This window comes from Ochlerotatus camptorhynchus, unplaced genomic scaffold (genome assembly GCF_037179485.1).
Source record: "Ochlerotatus camptorhynchus isolate MF236.1 unplaced genomic scaffold, CSIRO-AGI_Acam_v1.1 ptg000096l, whole genome shotgun sequence".
In the NCBI taxonomy this organism is placed as follows: Eukaryota; Metazoa; Arthropoda; class Insecta; order Diptera; family Culicidae; genus Ochlerotatus; species Ochlerotatus camptorhynchus.
Window position 1 is genome coordinate 2,518,372 of NW_027040586.1, and position 21,075 is coordinate 2,539,446.

Genomic DNA, 21,075 nt, shown 5'->3' on the forward strand with positions numbered 1-21,075 from the left:
AAAGCAAATTCAACTAACCTGTTCTATTGATGACCCTGGGTTCGGTTCGCACTTCAAACAGATCGCAGACCAACGATTTGATAAGCAAGTAAACGAATGCGGCAGAAAGCAGCAGCATGAATCCGTAGCTCGGTGCGTTGAACAACAAATATCCGAGCAGAAACGAGCAGAATATCACAAACGACGATTTGTATGAGGCGAGCACCCTCAGACATAACCGGGGGCCAAGATGGTCCTGTTTTAGCATACAAACCCCTTGCGATTTATCGAAGGTTTGGGCAACCATCGGAGGGCTCAGTACTTGACGGCTCAGTTTACCCCACAGGTCGTTTCTATTCCACAGGTCATTCATCTCTCCTCCGAACATTAGGTTCACTTTACTCGACAGTTGGTGGAGGAAGCGAACCAAAAAGGTGAATTCGGTACTAGCTATTGGGAGCAGGGCTGGGTCACCGGTGTAGCGAAGCGTGTTTTTTCGTAGCTTCATTTGTTGAGGTGTCAGCGAAAACGATTGACCGGAGAGAGTGGAATTCATCGACGAGTTCCAGGAGGCGTTGACGGTGTTTTCGGCTATAAAAGATGGATCTATTTGCATACTTTCACCTTCGAAGAACTCCTCGGTAAGGGGGATCTGCAAGTGAAAACGTAGATCGTAGATTGAATTAGATACTTTTGGAAATTGAACAGAAGCTCATTAGGGGATTTTCAGCAAACGCACCATAGACAGTTTTTCTTAAAAAAAAAAATCCCGAGAGGTTTCGAAGATTTCTGTATTTGTTTCGGATGTGAAAACACGTTCTGAAACACATCGTTTTACGTGATACTTGGCGTAGCTTGGACTTCTTTTGAATTTGCCGAATTTTCAGGAACAAAATCCAAACGATCCCATATCTCTATAATATCCGGTTGTTTCTGTTGAAGATCGAAGTAATCAGGAGCTCTACCCTAGGAACATGTTTGTTTGAAGATATCAACAAGTGCAAACTTTATTCATTCGTTATCAAACTCTCGTCCTGTACCGACTCAAAATATAGTTCTTCCTTAATTCAAACCACTGTTATAAATTAATGAGGTTATGGGCGATATACACAGAGAATTGATCAACGAGATCCCGCAGTTCTCCGGTACCGGATTCGAGAATTGGACTCCTGAAGTAGGCGGGATAGCTGGATACGGTAAAGAAAGACGCACCAACAGTAGCGGCTGAAGCAGCGAAGTTTCAAGAGTTAGATGGAAAGACAACGAATGTGATCATCTCCTTCATCGACGATGATTTACTGGATGTGATTCGTTAAAAAGAAACGGCCAAAGAAATTTGGAAATATGCACTATGGAAGGAATCTACGCCAAGAAGTCGGTTTCATCGCAAACGCTTATTCGAAAGCAACTCGCAAAGCTGAGAAAAACCGAAGATACATCAATCAAGGACCATTTGACGACTTTCGACGAGACTTTTTTTTCCTCTGTTCGGGACATAAAACTACTGCGACCAGTAATTTGATCTATTGTAGTATATTCCGTGTCCTTAGTTTAGTGCATGTCGTATTACTTCATCACTATTGAGAAATTATGAAGTATTCGGTTTTGATACAGTTGTCATTCTTGCCTTCATGGCAAGGAATCGATTCTAATTGAAAGGTCCCGCTATTTATACCCTTCGGAGTGTTGAAACACCCTCGAAAGGCGCGCCCCTTTGTTAGTCAAAATTGGGTTCCTTAGCAACTAAATTAAAGAATGACACCGATAGTGACCATGCATCAGAACCCTAGTCTTAACCACTTCAAACTAGGGAACAACGATTAGAAGATTAGGAATCACATAGATGAAGTCTAACTCATTTTGTCCTTGTTTCAAGATCATCCTCGGTCCAGGCAACACGAGGACTTATCACTATCAACAAGGCATATAAAGTAACAAGGACTAAGATGTGTTCCTTTGATTACTGAAAAATCCTGTTCCCCTAGTTTGAAGTAGTCTAGACTAGGAATCGGTGGTAGATCTTACATCCCGTAACGTACCACGAAAAGGTGATCGACGAGATTATTCGGATACTGAAGTTAGCAGGAGCAAAACTAGAAGAAAGTAATCTGATTTCGCAGCTGTTCGTAGCCCTCCCGGAATGCTACGTCACAGCGTTGGAGAACCGTGATGAAGACAAGTTGACCCTTGATGCTGTTCGAGAGAGATTGTTGGCAGAAGAAATGAAGGAATTTGACCAAATGACCGATGAGCACAAAGAGAAGCCATCCCTGTTTGTTGGAACCAAACAGAAACCACGGAAGTTCACAGGTAAATGCAAGCGCTGTCACAATAAAGTACATATGGCTAAGGACTGCAGAAGTAAGATTCATGCGGAAGCGAATGCAGCAAGTGGTGGAAAGGCTGTTGCGTTCATGCGTGGTGAGCTAGTGATCACCTAATGAAGCAGAAGGGATATTACGAATCTCTTGACAGGATGAAGAATCCCGTCATTATATGTGTTGCAAAAGACGACTAGTCAATAACAACTTGGCACAAAGGAAAAATCGTCAAAATCAACAGTCTCGGTATTCAGTGTACCATCATAGACAACGTTTTCTATGCACCGAAATGCGAGCGATTCTTCTATCGACGAAAAAGGTGTCAAGCTGTCGTTTGGAGATAAATCAGCTGAGATGAACCTCAATGGTGAGATTGTAGGATTTCTACAAGCTAGACGTTTTCCTGGAGCATTGTGGCACCGCAGGCTAGGTCACTTCGGGGTACAAAATCGGTGTAAACTAACGGCAATGGTATCATGTATGACAAGGTTAACTTGATTTTTGTGATAATTGTGTTCTCGGGTGGCAGTGCCGAGAACCATTCAACGGCACACGAGTAAGATCTGAAAGACTATTAGAACGCGTGCACTCCGATGTTTGTGGACCGATTACGCCAAAAGCTTGGGATGGTTCTCGGTACATCGTTTCTTTCATTGATGATTTCACACACATCGCAGTAATTTTCACAATACAAAAGAAGTCAGAGGTATTCGAGAAGATTCGAAACGATGGTTTCAGCTGCAACGGGCCACCGAATCTCGAAGTTACCGTGGATCAGGACAGAGAATAATGCTCAAAGGACCAGGCACGATTCTATGCAGCAGCATGGAGTCGCCGAGAGATCCTATCGGACGTTAACCGCGAAAGTTCGTATGATGCTGATCGAATCCAAGGCACCGAAACGTATGTGGAATGAAGCTGCACTAGCTGGGGTCTATCTCATGAACCGAAGTCCGACCAATGCTGTTTCGGAAAGCAAAACTTCTATCGAGATGTGGACGAATCAGAAGCCTGATATGACGAAGCTCAGAGTGTTTGGCTGCAAGGCATACGCATGGGTTCCCACTCAGCTGCGGAAAAAGCTAGATTCGAACAGTCAGTTGTCAGTAATGATCAGCTACGCACCTTAAGGGTACAGGCTGTGGAGTATGAACATAGAGGTAACTCTAAGACCACTGAGTCCCGAAGAAAATCATTATTATTTTTGGCTCACTCAGTACCAGAACAACGGTCCCAAGCAGTCCCAAGCTATTTCACTCACCCCTGCATGTTCTGCATGAATCCACACACCCCTGATGTTATCTGTCAAACTTTCATAGCGAATCAAAACAAACATAGTGTAGTAATAGAATTTCAACTAGAATAGGGTACGTTAATCGTTTGCTTGGGACCAATAGGCTACTAAAGTGGTGAGCCAATTAAAAATCGTTAGTTTCGTATTGATTGTTGGTATGAAGACCCAGAGCTTGTTTGTAGCACGAGACGTAAAATTTGACGAAGACAATTTTCCGTTTATGTCCAAGATGAACGCAGACCCCGAGCCCACCTTTTTTGTGGCTTCTTACGATAACACAGAAGCAGCGGATGCTGGTGTTGCAGCAAATCTATCAGACACTAGAAGATTCGAGCAAGAGGGGGAAGAATCAAATGAAGATGTCGAATCAGATGGTCTAGAGGATGTCGACCCAGATACTGCTTCCAACACACCGGCCGCGCTCCATTCGCATCTAGATCCTGGTCATAACCATGACACGGCGACCACGAGCCACCGCGAACGGAAGCGCAAGCTCCCTGGTAAGTTAAGGGATTTTTAGTTAAAGGATTATTTTCTACGTATACATGCCCTGCAGACCACAAGAAGATGACACTTAGTGAAGCTTCAAAAACTGCGCTCCCTTCGTGCTTTGAATGTAGATCAAGTTCCGTTTAAACTTCTACGAGATCTTGCGAACGGGAGCGCCCGATACGATGTTAGCTGGAACAGAAACGGTTTCTGCTGCCCAATCTCCCTAATAGATGTTCCAACTACGTTCGATGAGATCTCCGGTCGAGCTGACAAGACATTATGTTTGAAAGCTGTGAATGATGAACTGGATTTCTTGCACTACAATAACGTTTGACGACAGTAGACGAATTAGGCAACACTATTCACTACAAAGCTCGCTTGGTCGCTAAAGGATTCCTACTGAAGGCTGGCGTGTACTATGCTGAAACGTATGGTCCAGTAGCAAAGCTGAGCACCACAGCAGGACAGCACTTGCAGTGTCGGTTCAGAAGAAGTTACACGTCCATCAACTTGATGTCAAAACTGCTTTCCTATATGGTGAACTAAGAGAGGATGTGTAGAGCAGTGCTGAGATTTGTCATTGCCATTGACAGACTTTAGCACGATATTGACAAAATTGTTCTTCATATAGTCACTGACAGACTTGATCTTCAAAAAACCTTCGTCAAAATCTCATTCATTTTTTCGTCAATGATAAAGATTCAGCTGGTAAACAAAACGTACATCGTACGGGTTAGGCAAAAATGTGCGTCTATCTTGAAAAACTGTCGCTTTAATGGCCCTTCGCTAATTTTCAACTTCTATTCAATTTTCATACTGCCGTACTCTAACGGAACCATCCACCTACCCTCTTCTAAAGATCATTCTCTAGCTAATAAATCATCACACTAAAGCTTCATGTTAGCATTTCCAACCAACTCTGAAAATCGTTAACTTCGCGTATGAAGTAACATAAAAACACTTTGAATCAAACAAAAAGTGTTATTTCGTGTATTCTGTTGTCCAAGCAGTTCAGGACGTAGATGGTTGTGTGCATTATGACCTTAAGCAAAGTCCTCGATGCTGGAACAAGAAGTTGAACTTCGTCCGTTCCAAGCACGACTACTGTTTGTACACCAGGGTGAGCCGAGACGAAATACTCTACGTGATTGTGTACATGGATGATCTACTCCTTATGGGAGACAACATTGCTATGATGGATCAACTGAAGCAAACATTGTCGCTGAAATTCAAGATGTCAGATTGCGGAGAAGTTAGGCATTTCCTTGGCATTCAAATTGGCTATGATCGAGAAAAAGGATTTATTTGGACGAAATTTGGAATGGAAAAGTGCAACCCTGTGAAAATTCTGATGGAGAAGGGCCTTGCATTTTCCGAATTGAGCTGTGGTACTGATCAACCCTACCGCGAGCTGCTTGGCAGTATGATGTACCTTATGCTACTGGCAAGCTCTGGAAAAGATTGTTAGATACTTAAAGGGAACCAAGTCATCGAGATTGTTGTTTCGCCGCGAGCATGACGCATCAGTGTTGACCGGATATGCAGGTGCAGATTGCAGATTCAATAAGCGGATACCTTTTCAAAGTCTACGGCTGTACCGTCAGTTGGGCAAGCAGAAAACAGCAAACTGTGGCCATGTCATCAAGAGAGGCTGAGTACGTGGCACTAAGCGCTACAACATTCGAAGGAATCTGGCTGAAGGGAGGACTTAGGTGTACTGCAAGCAGAAGAACCATTCACAATATACGAAGACAAGTAATACTGAATGTAAACCTTCTAAGTACATTGATATCAAGCACACCTTTTTTGCGGGACCATGTAAAGGGTGTCCACGATGAAATTGCCACACACAAAATTGATTCGCAAAATTCGAGTTTTCATCCGATTGCCATCAAATTTTCAGGGATTGAGAAATAACTATTAAACTTCATTTTAACATTTTACTCGTATTTTATTTACAGTCCATACGCAAATGCCCGCACCTTGGCCTTAACCCCGGCCATAAGATTCTGCACAACCTGTGAATCAACCGTTTTTTGTATGTAAACCCATACTCTCTTCAGCTCCTCGACTGTCTTCACTACCTTAGGTCGTTTAAGAAGGTGCTGCTTCATAATCGCCCAGTACTTCTCGATGGGGCGGAGCTCCGGAGTGTTGGGAGGGTTGAACATTTTCGGCACGAAATTGACCTTATTGTCCGCATACCACTTCAGCACGTCCTTGGAGTAGTGGCATGAGGCCAAATCCGGCCAGAAGATTGTTGGGACGTTGTGGGCCTTCAGGAGAGGAAGCAGCCGCTTCTGGAGGCACTCTTTTATGTACACCTGTCCGTTCATCGTGTCCTGGGTCACGAAAGGTGCACTCCGCTTCCCGCACGTGCAGATGGCTTGCCAAACCAGGAATTTCTACGCAAATTTGGACATCTTCTGAGTGCGGACATGCTCCGGAACGCTGAACTTATCCTTGGCCGTGAAAAACAGGTTGCCGGGGATCTGTTTGAAGTCGGCCTTCACATATGTTTCGTCGTCCATGATGCAGCATTCAACTTTCGTCAGCATGTTGAGGTACAACTTCCTGGCACGGGTTTTGGCGGACTTGTTCTGCTTCTCGTCGCGATTAGGGGCCTTTTGTACCTTGAACGTTCGAAGCCCAGCCTTAGTTTTGGCCTTCTGGACAAAACTTCTGCTTAGGTGCAGCTTCTTAGCCACATCCCTAACGGAGGCGTTCGGATTTCGGTTGAAGGCCCCAACTACGCGGTTGTGATTTTTGGTGTTGTACGGAATACTTTTTCCTTCACTTCTGGGCTTCCGATCGGTGGTCAACCGTTCCTCGAACCGCTTAATCACTCGCGACACCGTGGAATTCGCGATTCCCAACGTTTTAGCGATGGAACGATGCGAGAGATCCTTGTTCTCGTGATGAATGCGCAAGATTTTATCACGCACGAGCTGTTTTTTCGACTCCATTTCCGCGAGTTTTGATCACAGGACTTTAAAACTTGCAGGATGTAAATAATGCACTATGAACTAAATCCACCCAAATTTTCATTAAATTCTACCCAACGGTTAAAAAGTTAGAGCAATTTCATAGTGTGGCAATTTCATCGTGGACACCCTTTAATGGCTGGAACGTTTCGTGTGGAACCAATTGGAACTAATGGACAGTTAGCAGATACATTCACAAAGGCACTCGAAGCTGGGCGAAATGAGGTCGCTAATGGGCTTGGATGATTAAGAGGGGGTGTTGAGGATCGAAGTAATCAGGATACACTACCCTAGTAACCCGTTTGTTTGAAGATATCAACAAGTGCAAACTTTATTCATTCGTTATCAAACTCTCGTCCTGTACAGTCTCAAAATAAAGTTCTTCCTTAATTCAAACCACTATTATAAATTCAAGCGTTTCCCAGACAGCCAGAATGCATGTATATTCAAAGTTGTTTTCGTGATATACAAACATATATACAAGCAAACAATTCGTATATAATGCAAAGAAATGGCTTATACGTACAAAAGTGGAGGCCATATACGTGCATATTTTAATTTTATTTTAAACGAGTTGATTTAACATCATATACGATTCAATCTGTAATAACAAATTCATTTTGAAAAGTCTTACGATGTAATCCGATTTAATTTGTGATACAGTACGATGGAAAAATGAGTCATCGCATATCGGTCGGAAATTTGCATTCTATACGATTTAACTTATACATAATGCGAGGTATGCCATTCGTATATGCGATTTTGACTAAAACTGTAGCAATTTACGATACTGTCTGTACATTATTATACGACTTCTGGTTGTCTGGGTTCAGATTAAGGTTGTTGATCGATAACCGTCAATAACGTCTGCAATGCAAACCCACCATTACAGACGTTAACGCCGTCGTTATGTACGGTTTTCGATTAACAACACTGTTTCGAATGATCCGAATCGTTGATACTACACGATAGACAAGAACCAGCAAAATAGCACATAGATCCGAATGATGGGGCTTGGGATGAGATTAACATTTTTTGTGTAAATATTCCGTAGGTTCATTACTTTGTATGGTCAATAAATGCTAATGCTGCTCACCACGTCCTTATGGTCATAGGGAAGGGAAAGGATTGTTATTTCGCCATACACTGTTATTTTCGTTTATGTACGTCGTAGGAAGGTCGTAGGAAAAAAAAACACTGTCCATAATGCACCACGGTAGAGATAGAGATTTGAAATCACAAAATAATAACCACAGGGGTCAAATGAATTCTGCTTTAAAATGCCGATAGTAAAGATAATGGGCCTTATTACGGGTGTCACTACACGGTGATAAGCAAGTGATACTCAGAATAAGAGCCGTGATTACCGTACAAATCAAATGGGAATCACTTCACCGTGACGACAAGTGACAACTTTTTACCGTGATGTGACACCCGTAATAAGCCCCAATGTGTATTGTTTACACTCTGTGAGTTGATTTCATCAGGTGCGCAAAAGTTTTCAAAATGGCGACGAAAGAACAGTACGTGCGCGAAAAAGTTTTACACGAGTACTTTGAGAATAAGGATCTGTCGCATCGTGCCATCGGAAAAAAATTGGCGAATTCCACGGTATCTGGTATCATAAAACGGTTTGAAGAACGTTGACTGTTGATTGGAAGCAAAGAGACAAAAAAAGCGTGGTTGGGGCCTGTAAACGGAAACCGAACGCCTCAGTTCGAAATGGCTAAAACGTTGCATGTGAGCAAGACTTTCATGCAGATTACCAAAACTCGAGCTGGACTACGTACGTTTAAGGTTCAGAAGTCCCCAAATCGTAACGAGAAACAGAATACGGTCGCAAAAAGCCGTGCCCGGAAGTTGTACGACCAGAAGTTACCGAAACCACACTGCTGGATGATGAGACATATGTGAAGGAGGACTTCAACCAAATTCCAGGAAACCTGTATGTGACTGCTAAGGATAAGTGTGATGTTCCCGAGAACCTCCGGATACAGACACGCGATTTGTACGTGCGAAAGGCGGAGTACACCTTTCGTTACCGCAAGCACCATGAATGGTGTATTTGGAAGAGTGTCTTCAAAAGCGGCTTCTCCCTCTCCTGAAGGCTCACGACGGTCTGACGAGCTTCTGACCGGATTTGGCATCAGGACGTGCTAGAGCGGTATAAGACGAATGATGTCGATTTCGTGCCGCAAGATCTGAACCCCCCAAACACTCCGGAACTGCGCCCAATAGAAAAATACTGGGCCATTGCACCTTCTAAAACTACCTAAAGTGGTGAAGAATGTAGAAGAAATGAAAAAGCATGGGTTAATATGCAAAAAACTATCGGTTCTGAGGTCGTGCAGAACCTTATGGCTATGGGTTGGTCCTGAATTTGTTTGATATCCTGTTCTAAGTAATTCTATTCCTTCTCCTTAGTCCATTGAAATCACGTTATTTCTTTGAGTTCCAGCTCCATATGATTCGTCATTCATAAAGATAATGGGTTAAAAGGGAATAAAGCATACATAAAGTTAGATTAGTATTGTTGTTGTTGTTGTTGTTTATTGAAGAATTCAACTGACAATTACTGTCTAAATGAATAAAACTTTAACTAAATAGTTACGATCAACGGTACGGAAAAGGCCAAGCTGACGAAACACGTCAGCTGATACATTTAAGTCGAACATATAAAAAAAGTTGTTGATTGGTTCAATTTTTCGGTGATATGAAATAATGTTACATTTTTCTATGCTTAGACTCTCATCAAATTTCTTGAGCACCAGTCAGCAAAAATACCTAACATATTCTGGAGATCCCAGCAGTCCGAGAGGCTTTTAATAATTTTGTAGATTTTCGTATCGTCTGCATAGAAAACGCGGCATCCTGATGGTATCAGCAAGGCGACATCGTTTAAAAAGATCGAAAATAGTAGCGGTCCTAGGTTACTGCCTTGCGGGACTCCCGAGTTGTTTGAGAAAACATCCGATTCCGACGCGCCAATCTTGACATGTACATAGCGATTCACCAAGTAAGATCTGAACCAATCCACAGCAGTTGACGAGATGCCAAGCATTTCCAGCTTGGCCAGCAAGATATTATGGTCCACCGTGTCAAATACAGCTTTTAGATCCATATACGCAGTATCGACTTGCCATCCTGAATCCATGCATCGCAGACAGTTAGAAGCGAACTGCACCAGGTTCGTGGACACGGAGCGCTTCGGGTAGAAACCGTGTTGTTCTGTATCGATATAATTTTTGCAGCGTGCGAACAGAGCACCGTTTATGATAATCTCGAACAGTTTTGAGCAGGCACACAGGTAGGTGATTCCACGATAATTTATGACATTCCGTTTATCTCCTTTTTTGTGCACTGGGAACAGATAAGAAAGTGTCCAGCGGCAGGGGAACTCACATTGCTGTGCCGAGAGATTGAATAGCCTCGCAAGTGGAAGGCAGAGATTGGCTACACAACGTTTTAGAACTGATGACGGAATGCCGTCAGGTCCGGAGGCAAACGATAGCTTCAGTCTTCAGTTGCGGCTATCACCATGTCTTCTGAAATGCGCGGAATAACGAAACTAAACACATCACGAGGCATCCCAACAGCAGCATCCAGCACTTGTGTTGGCGAAGCGGAGAAATCGTTGAACACTTGCTTGAAATGACGAGCAAACAAGTCGCATTTTTCTCTTTCACTATTAGCCGAGAAACATGGAACAAGGCAACCCGGATTCCTTCCGTTTTGAGTTGACAAACGACCAAAAACTTTTCGGATTCGTGCGAAGGTTCGCTTCCGTGCGTCTCACGTGTCGATTATAGAGAAAACGATTGTAATTTCGATAACTACGACTCGCAAAATTGAACAGTCGTTTGTAGTACGGCGAGCGAGAGTTACAATACTTTCGGAGGGCGGCAGAGTGTTGACGTTTTAGCACGCGTAGGCGTGGGTTAGACCATGCAGGCTTTAGCGGTGGTCGTCGAGCTGGGACAATGCGGAAAATAGCATCTTTCAGTGCAGCACTGAAAAAATCCACTGCATCATTCACGCTAGCGGCAGTTTCGATAAATTGCCAATCAATTTCCGCAAGCGCATTGTTCAATGCAACATAATCGGCCCGGCGAAAGTCCAAAGAGTAGCACTCAGATGACGGCGTAAAAAAAATCGGCGCAGGTGAACTAAATGACACGACGAGAGCGGGATGATTGGCATCTAGATCAATCAGTGGCTCGACCGGCAAGGAAACAGAAGTGCCCGGTAGTGCGGAATCATTTGCCAGGACAAGATCTAGCAAACGTCCATTTCGGTTCGGAAAAGTATTCACTTCTGTGAACCCGTAAAAGTTAAAACCGTCCAAAAGAGCACAGCAAGCAACCGGCATATGCGAAAGCAGTGGATCAATTAATGGTGTGCCACTGTCTGTATTAGTTGTACTTGATCCAAACAATAGACAGAAGCATAGATAAATCAGTAGGAAAATAAAACTAATATATAACTACACACAGAGAAATGGTTTTTAAATTCAAATGAATATATTTTTGACTCAGGGCCTAATATATTTGTGATATTGTTTCAAATATGTTATTCGGTTAATTCAACGAAAAATATTTTTGAATCAACAAACCGGTTGTAGAGTCAATAATCTGCTTGTTGATTCTAAAAACTATTTTGTTGAAATAGTGATACAATATTTTTGAATCAATAACAAAATACATTAGGCTCTGAAACAAAAATCCATTTTTCTGCGTGTAAAAGTGCAATGGATCAGTGTTAGTTCCGGGATCATTTTAGTGTTAAGAGTTATGTTAGTTTTGATCCGTATTCAGCTCTGCCGGTCCCTTCAGCACTATTTGCAGCAATTGTGATTAGATTATGCGACACTGTTACTACTACTATGTTAGATGTATGACTTGTCAATTTTCGGTAGAGAAGAATACTGTTTTCTAACGCAACGCAATGTTTCAATTAAGGTGTCTTTCAATAAATCACTCAATCAATTTGATTTTTGAAAATTGGCTCAAAAGGGTTTAGTTGACACATCATACCTTACCGAAAACTAAAGCACAACAATCCTAATTCTTATTTCAAACCTATCAACATATTTAACACATCTTTCCTAGAACTTCACTTATTCGTAAGCGCCTGATTGAAGATATGACTGCTATTGACATTGCCTGTAATTAACAAGTATACTAAATAGAAAGATTTATTATACAACTCTAAAGGCTAGTTGCCTCCCTAAGCGGACCCCCCGCGTCCTACCTCTTATGTTAATTGACTTTCTGAATTCTCTTATTGAAGTTCATTTGATGATTATTTAGTCTTATTTAATAAATAACTGAAATCTCTAATCTACCTACACAATCATAACCCATGCTATTAAACTAAAATTTAACGTGTTTCAAGTACTTCTGGCTTTGACATATACTAATTATATCTTTGTTCGTCCCAGGTGACACCTGCAAGAGACTAAAATGCTTCACTTTGAAGTTAGTTTCCTAGCTAATTTTAAATTGTAAGGGTAAATGTTCCTATTACGCTCTCACGTTTCCACTATGTCGCACCACAAAAATACGTATGGGTATGTCACAATAGAAGCACACCACAGTGGAAATCCCGAGCCATAGTTCAAACGCTTATCCCAAATCAAAATGAAGCACATATAAGATAAGACATATAAGGCACAGTTCCCAGAAAATAATTTCCCCGAATGTACCGTTTCCCCGAATCTGCGCGTCTTCGCTGGTTAACTACTTGTATCGAACAATACCACAATAAACATATTAATGTGCGTCGAATAAAGACAATAGTTTGACTTTCGTTAAAACAAAATGTAAAGGTCAAGCTCCTGAAATCGGTGTAATCCTATTTCACCAGGTTTTGACCTTTCCATGTAGTTTTAACGAAAGTCAAACTTTTGTCTTTATTCAACACATATTGATTTCTTCGTGCTCCATACAATTTTAGATTCACCCTATAAGGAGTCGCCATGTGACTAATATGTATGGCATGGGGACGCATGATATCTTTTCTTTGTTTGTATGGAGTTTTTTTTAACGGTCGTACCTATCAAACAAACACACACATTGTATGCAATTAGCTCCATGGATCATACCATATTATACGTCAAAGAATGAACTATGATTCAAAGAAGGAAAATTTCTTGCGACAAGCAAAATTTTCCCTTCTTTGTATCACAGCTCGTTCTTTAACGTTTTGAAGAATAAATATCTTACTAATTTATCAAAGCGATATCTCATTGTAATAAAATTGAAGAACGAGCCGTGATACAAAGAAAGGAAAATGATATCTCTTTGATAAAACCAATTAGATACCCTAATAAAAAATTACCATAAACGAACGATAACCCAAATGTGTGAACTATTCCACAAATGGTTTGGATGATACCCAGAACATGTCGTTAAGCAAATTAACCATAACATTTTTATTAGGGTAGATATTATGCGATACGTTAAGAAACGAGCTGTGCTACAAAGAAGGAACATTTCTTGAAACAAACAACGATTTTTCTTCTTTGTATAAGGGGTGATGTACAAATTATGTCACGCCCTAAGGAGGGAGGTGTAGAAATCTGTGATTGATTAATTTTGCCTCAATTTCGCGTGACATAATTAATGTATGGCCCCTAACGGCGCGTTTTTTTAATATGATTACGATTAGATATCAGTTTTATAAATTAGTAAGATATTTATTCTTCAAAACGTTAAAGAACGAGCTGTGATACAAAGAAGGGAAAATTTTGTTTGTTGCAAGAATTTTTCCTTCTTTTTATCTTAGTTGATTATTTGACGTATAACTTGGTATGTTCCATGGAGCTAATTGCATACAATGTATGTGTGTGTGTGTTGGATACACGCAGAGAAATGGTTTTTAAATCCAAATGGATATATTTTTGACTCAGGGCCTAATATATTTTTAATATTGTTTCAAATATATTATTCGGTTAATCCTAAGAAAAATATTTTTGAATCAACAAACCGGTTGTAGAGTCAATAATCTGTTTGTTGATTCTAAAAACCATTTTGTTGATTCAAAAATATGTTTTGTTGAAATAGTGATACAATATGTTTGAATCAATAACAAAATACATTAGGCCCTGAAACAAAAATCAATTTTTCTGTGTGTAGGTACAAACGTTAAAAAACTCCATACTAATAAATAAAAGATACCATGCGTCCCCATGCAATACATGCTATAGTCACTTTGCGACTCCTTATAGGCCGAATCCAAAATTGTATGGAGCAAGAAGAAAACACCATACACCGATTTCAGAATATTCGGTAAAAAATTACAGGAAATCTGTGAAAAATCACCGAACTGTTTAACGAACGTTCAGCTGTTGAGATTTCGGTAAAATTTCACAGATTTCGGTGAAATAATCTTAGTGTGTGACCTTTACATGTAGTTTTAACGAAAGTCAAACTATTGTCTTAAGCGAACCCCACACGGTAAGAAATATTGTCAATACTTAAAAGTATTGACAATAATATTGATGATGTGAATACAGATATATTGTCAATACCGATGTATTGACGTCAATAAAAAATGCATTGACAATACGATTATTGTCAATACAAACAGTCGTGTAGAGTCCACTTTAATTCGACACACATTGATATGTGTATTCTCGCGTCACTTTTCAAATAGACCAATGTAACATATCCACCATTTTGAGAAAATCGAAGTTGAAGTTCGACAGATTATTAATTTAACTGTTCAAAAACAATACATTTTGCAATACTATTTTTAATGTAGCCAGTGTATAATAAAGTTGAAAATTCAGAAGAAACGGTAAAATCATAATTTTACTTTGAATTTCATGCTACAACATAGAAAAAACCACATAGGACGTTTTGACAACTAGAGTTGTACATCGGACATGTTACATTGGACGATTTTTCTCAATGACATAATCAATGAGTGTTACATTGGACGTTTTGTCTACATGATACTAGATTCCCTTTCACAGATTTCAGAGTATAGTACCTAACTTTAGATTGGCCCCGCCTTTGAAAAATGAGCACCAATCATGTTAGGCAGTCCGAATGACCGAAGTAACAATCATGTACCCATCATTTCAAACTGTACATAGGACAATTTTTTACCTATGATTATCTTAAATAAATGAAAGTGAATTTGGATGGATGTTTTTGTATGACATACAATGAAAGAAGAGCAACAGTTTGTATCGCTTAACTCGGTTTGTTTACATTTGTTACATTGGTCGATTTGAAAAGTGACGCGAGTATTGTGGTATTGTTCGATACAAGTAGTTAACCAGCGAAAGATTTGATGAAACTGACACAATTTTCCCTTCTTTATATCAAAGCTCAGTCTTTATGCTCATTACAATCAGATATCAATTTGATAAACCGCCAAATGTCATAACAAGTCATAACCACAAACTTTATCTAGGGTGTTGAACGACTTTGTTCTGTTTATCAATATTCAGCAAAGATATTTTTCTCAATTTCATATAGATAAGTTGTAACAAGCCCAAGGATCATGTTTAAATAGATCGCACAGTGTAAATTGTATCTTTCGGGGAACTAGTTCTTTCGGGGAAATAGTTTTCGGGAAAACGTTCCTTTCGGGGAACTGGTTCATTCGGGGAATCGTATTTCGGGGATAAAACTATCGAGGAAAGTGTTTTCGGGGAACTGGTTTTCGGGGAAAAGTCGTACAATCGCAAAAACTAGCCAAGGGAAGGGAAAAGACTAGGAAATGTTCTTAAATACATAATATTGAAAAAATAAAATAAAAACTTGCTAAGCTAGCAAGTTTAATTGGGAACTACCCCTCTAGAGGCGCTTCACTATCATTTTACTTATCACGTGCGCTATATTGGATATAAACCAATCCTCCGGAATCTTCTTTGAACCACTTGCTCGGATTATGATTGAAATTATCGGGAGTTGCTTTGATCAGCGACAAGGTTATGCTTATGTAATGACCCGTATTCCGTTTTTGGCAGGGAATTTCTAACAGTGTGTCTTTGCAACGTTTTTTTTTCATCAGTCCGGTATTAGAAATAATTGATTTTCTTTGCAGAAGCTTGCACTAATTAGCGTACCTACAGGTACATATATCCCCCACAACACAAACAACCCAATAACCTCCCGGAAACTCACCTGGAACATCCTGGCCAGTGACTGCAGGGCAACGTCCAAAATATCGGGGATCTTCTGCCGATCGTTCAGCATGGCGGCGTAAATCGGATCGTGATCAAAGTATCCAATCACCATATACACATACTTGAGCACTCCCTGGTAGCGATTAGCCTTCTCCTGTTGAACCTGGCGCAAGTTTTCCCTTGCAACAGACATGGAAACGTAAATTTTCTTCAGCAACTCTTCGATCGCCAGCGCAAAGAGCTCGCCGAAGATAAACACATAGCTATCGTCTGCCGGCTCCCCGGTTGATCGATTTCCCGGCGTACCAGGTCTACCGGGCGCCCCCGTTGCAACACCACTGGAATTGAAAGAACGATTCAGTCCACCGGTGCTGGCATTTCCTACACTTCGATTGGATGCACCGGAGTGGTTTCCCGGCGAGTTTGAAACATTGAACGTGGAATTGTTTAGCGATACGTTGTTATTGGATGACATGATGGCCTCATTCTGGCAAAGCAGCTCGACCAAATTGTTTTGATTGAATACTTTTAACAGCCGAAACAGCATCAGAACGTTTCTCAGGGTAGTTAGGTCCATCCGCTCGAACCGTGGGATGAGTTGTACAAATATTTGAGTGTACACAATCAAATTCTCAGCTATGAAGCTTTCGTGACGTGGTGTTATGGGCATTTCAGTGCTGTTGCTCAAGTCCCTGTTGAACGTATAACGCCATGGCTGAATGTAGCTCAGCCACAGTTCCAGAACGTCCGAAAATGAACTATCTAGAGGCCAGCGGGCCATCAGCGATTTCAGAAAACCATACATCCGAACGTTCATTAGTGGTTGAGCCGATTGCCTTAAAAGCGCCATGGAGCTATTATCTAGCTCCGCACTGTTTCCAAATGCATGCAACTGTTTAACGAGAATTCTTACACATCGAATAAATTCATTGCTTGGGAGTTCACGGGCATCATCTACGTCCAATCGTAGCCAACAATCGACAAATATATAAAGAACGCTCTCGGACCGCCAGCAATATGCTCGGGAAGCTTCGATCGAGCTGCTATTTGTTGAACGCTGATGTGACGTGGATGCTGCTGCTGGAGGGTGATGATGAATGGCCGAGAGGACCAAATATTTCGGCGACTTGGTTGGCCTAGAACGATGAAGCGAAAAGTATAGATAAGAAGCAACCTCAGTGCCGATACAAGTCGTAATACTCACGTCATCACAGGTATAGTAGCCGGTGAAGCTACCTTTATTGTTCCACCTACAATTTGTGGCAGGATAATGGAGTCTGGATGGCTTGGCAAAAAGGTACACAAATATTCAGCCGTTAAAATAAGGTAAAGCGTTTTAGCCTTCTCGTTTCCCAAAGTCAGCGCTGCCGGATAAAGAAGTTGCAGTGGCACGGTTCCATGCAGGGCAAAATGGAACATAAAGTAATCGAAAGCATCTGTAAGTTGAATTAATAGATAATTTCCCTAAAGCAAATTCAAATTCAAAAACCTTACTCAACGACAGGGACACAGCTTGTCTTCTAAACGGGTCAATGTTAACAATGTCACTATAAAAAGCCGAATATCGTCCGCTTTCAATGACTTGCTGCATTTTTGGCTAAAACCAAAATAGCATGGTTAATTTTCAAGAATCATTAAACCTTTGTCGACCACCTGAGTACTCACCGGTAGATACGAAATTGGAAGCTCGTATTTCAGGGAATCGTTGAGTAAACGATAGCACATCCTAAACATTGGACCCCCAATAGGAATAAAGAAATTATACAGCACATCGAAGTCATGTGGATGGGTGTCACGCGTCATGACCCGTAGTCCCCAACCGGTACCGCCGTTCAGACCGAAAACCGAATTGATTAACGTTGGATAAATGTCCTGCAGCTCTTTCAGACTGAAACGAAACTTACATCTTCTTCTGATTTTCTCGATTGGAGAAATTTCATACTATTTACCTGGCACGATCGATCAGCAGTCCCAATTCCGGACATCGCATCATCGGCGGCAGACTAAGGATTTCCAGGACTCGAGTCTGAACAGGAATAAATGCCTACACATAGGAGAAAACGTAAACAAAATGGGAACAGTGGTTATGATTCTAACTTGAAACATTATGTACTTACGCCGGTGGAATCCATTGTCGTGTGAAATGAACTGTGGTATTCCGGGATAAAATATGATCTTCAAGTATATTTTGCAACTGAATTTCACTGAATTTCATCGAAAATCTCAGGAAAAATTAACATCTGCTGTGTTTTCCGTTTCCCGGCTTGCCGCTTTGCTTTCGTTTTTGACAGTTGTCGTCTAGTGAAAAATAGCAGAGCTGCTGCTGAGGGGTGAGCCGATGTGGAAAATCGAGGGAAAATATCGAGCATCGCTCCCATTTTTTCAGATTTTCTTCTTTTTAATATCTAAATTCGATTTTCAATAACTAAATAATAAAGTATACCTGAAACGACTAAAATCATAAAATTTACATAGAATAATTGATGAATCAAAGCAGAGCCAAAACTGGTCATGATGAGATATTCATTTTTGGTGACTTCAATCTGCCAGCCCTAATAAAAATGTTATGGTTAATTTGCTTAACGACGTGTTCGGGGTATCATCCAAACCATTTTTGGAATAGTTCAAACATTAGGGTTATCGTTCGTGTATGGTCATTTTTTATTAGGGAGGCGTTTCGTGGAGTCCATCTCATAGCGGATTCCTGTATCCAGATCCTGATAGCTCTATACATTTCACGCAGGAGCTATTAGCCTTCTCGACAACTACAGGGCAGCGACGCTTTCTCAAATTAACCATGTAGTTAATGGAAATGGTCGTAGTTTGGAGCTCTGCTTCGTGAGCACATAGGACAGGGCTTCATCAATTTCCTCGGCTCCTTGTGCACTAACTAAGCTAGTTCCACATCACCCTCCTCTAATTGTCACTGTTGAGGACAAACTCGTGCGTGATTTTGGCGACTATACTGCTACGGTTTCTTATGACTTCCGTAAAGCTGGCCACCTTAGCATCATAGATGTATTGTCTAGCATGGTATGGGAGAACATCCTTGATCCAGATGACGTTGAGGCTGCAGCGCAAACCTTTTCACATGTCTTGGCATATGTCATTGACAGACACGTCCCGAAAAGAACTCACCACAAAGTGTCTCACCCTCCCTGGCAGACGAGAGAGCTACGTAGGTTGAAGTCAATCAAGAGAGCAGCATTGAGAAGATTTACGAAGTATCGCACGCTTCCTCTGAAACTACATTATGTGAGGCTGAATCACATGTACCAGCGAGTCAGTCGTGAATGCTTTTCAAATTTCCAACGAGGCATCCAGCGCAAACTTAAGCTACACCCGAATTCCTTTTGGAACTACGTGAACGAGCAACGCAGGGAACCCGGTCTCCCATCGTCTATGGAATTCAACGGAGAAGTTGCTGCCACTGTTCAGGATATATGCCACCTTTTTTCCGAAAAGTTTTCCAGTGTATTCACTAATGAGACACTAACTGACGACCATATTAACCTGGCTGCCAGGAACGTTTCAGTAAACGATCAAACGCTGGGTGCAATTGATGTTAATGCAGAAATGATTTCTAAGGCCGCGACTCTGCTCAAGTCATCCTTCAATCCTGGACCTGATGGAGTTCCATCTGTATTTTTGAAGAGACATATTGCTAGCTTGTTAATTCCGCTTCTTCGCCTGTTCCGAATGTCTCTCTCAGGTGGCATATTTCCATCTTGCTGGAAATTTGCGCACATGTTTCCCGTCCACAAAAAAGGAAGGAAACGAGCTGTGGATAACTATCGATGAATTACATCGTTAAGTGCCGTTTCGAAGCTATTCGAGCTAGTGATTATGGAACCGTTGCTGTCCCATTGCAAGCAGTATTTGAGTGCTGATTAACATGGGTTTACTGTCGGCCGCTCTACAACTACCAATCTGCTGTGTCTCACATCTTATATAACCGGAAGCATGTCGGATCGGGTTCAAACGGACGTTATTTATTCAGACCTATCCGCAGCATTCGACAAGTTGAACCATGCTATTGCGATTGCTAAACTCGGCAGGCTCGGTGTATGCGGTAATCTTCTGAGTTGGTTTCGATCATATCTTACCGGTCGGCAACTAAAAGTTGCCATAGGAGATTGCAGATCAGCTAGCTTCTTCGCCACATCAGGTATACCTCAGGGAAGCCACATGGGACCGTTAATTTTTATACTGTACTTCAACGACGTGCATCTGGTCATCGAAGCTCCTCGGTTATCATATACAGATGACCTCAAAATCTTCCTACGAATCTGCTCCATTGCTGACTGTCACTTTCTTCAACGTCAACTGAATGTATTCGCTAGTTGATGCAGGTTAAACAGAATGGTAGTGAACCCAGCCAAATGCTCCGCTATTACGTTCTCACGAAAACAACAACCGATAATATTTAGCTATGACCTGCTTGGCTCGACAATCGAACGCGTGAATCAGGTGAAAGACTTGGGTGTGATCTTGGATTCGCAGCTTTCATTCAAGCAACACATTGCATATGTTGTTGATAAGGCGTTAAGAACTTTAGGGTTCATTTTTAGGATAGCTAAAAACTTCACTGATATCTACTGTCTAAAATCTCTCTATTGTTCGCTTGTTCGATCGACGCTTGAGTATTGTTCAGTGGTTTGGAACCCAAACTACAACAACGGTGCCGAGAGAATTGAATCTGTTCAACGTCGCTTTCTTCGTTTTGCGTTGCGTAGATTGCCTTGGAACGATCCGTTTCGATTACCAAGTTACGAAAGCCGTTGTCAACTTATCGACCTAGAACTTCTCCGGACTAGAGAGACACAAACAGAGCCCTAACTGTGGCCGATATCCTACAAGGAA

General features: G+C 41.4%; 1 protein-coding gene across 1 annotated transcript; it reads right to left on the bottom strand.

The window, feature by feature from the left end:
• Nucleotides 1-9: 9 nt before the first annotated feature.
• Nucleotides 10-18,429, bottom strand: LOC135698841 (sphingomyelin phosphodiesterase 4). Its single transcript, XM_065218983.1, has 7 exons — nucleotides 18,330-18,429; nucleotides 18,162-18,256; nucleotides 17,878-18,100; nucleotides 17,707-17,809; nucleotides 17,417-17,648; nucleotides 16,211-17,348; nucleotides 10-631 (listed from the first exon to the last, which is right to left on the bottom strand). The coding sequence occupies exons 1-7, from the start codon at nucleotides 18,342-18,344 to the stop codon at nucleotides 14-16; spliced, it is 2,424 nt and encodes an 807-aa protein (XP_065075055.1). The 5' UTR covers nucleotides 18,345-18,429; the 3' UTR covers nucleotides 10-13.
• Nucleotides 18,430-21,075: the final 2,646 nt, after the last annotated feature.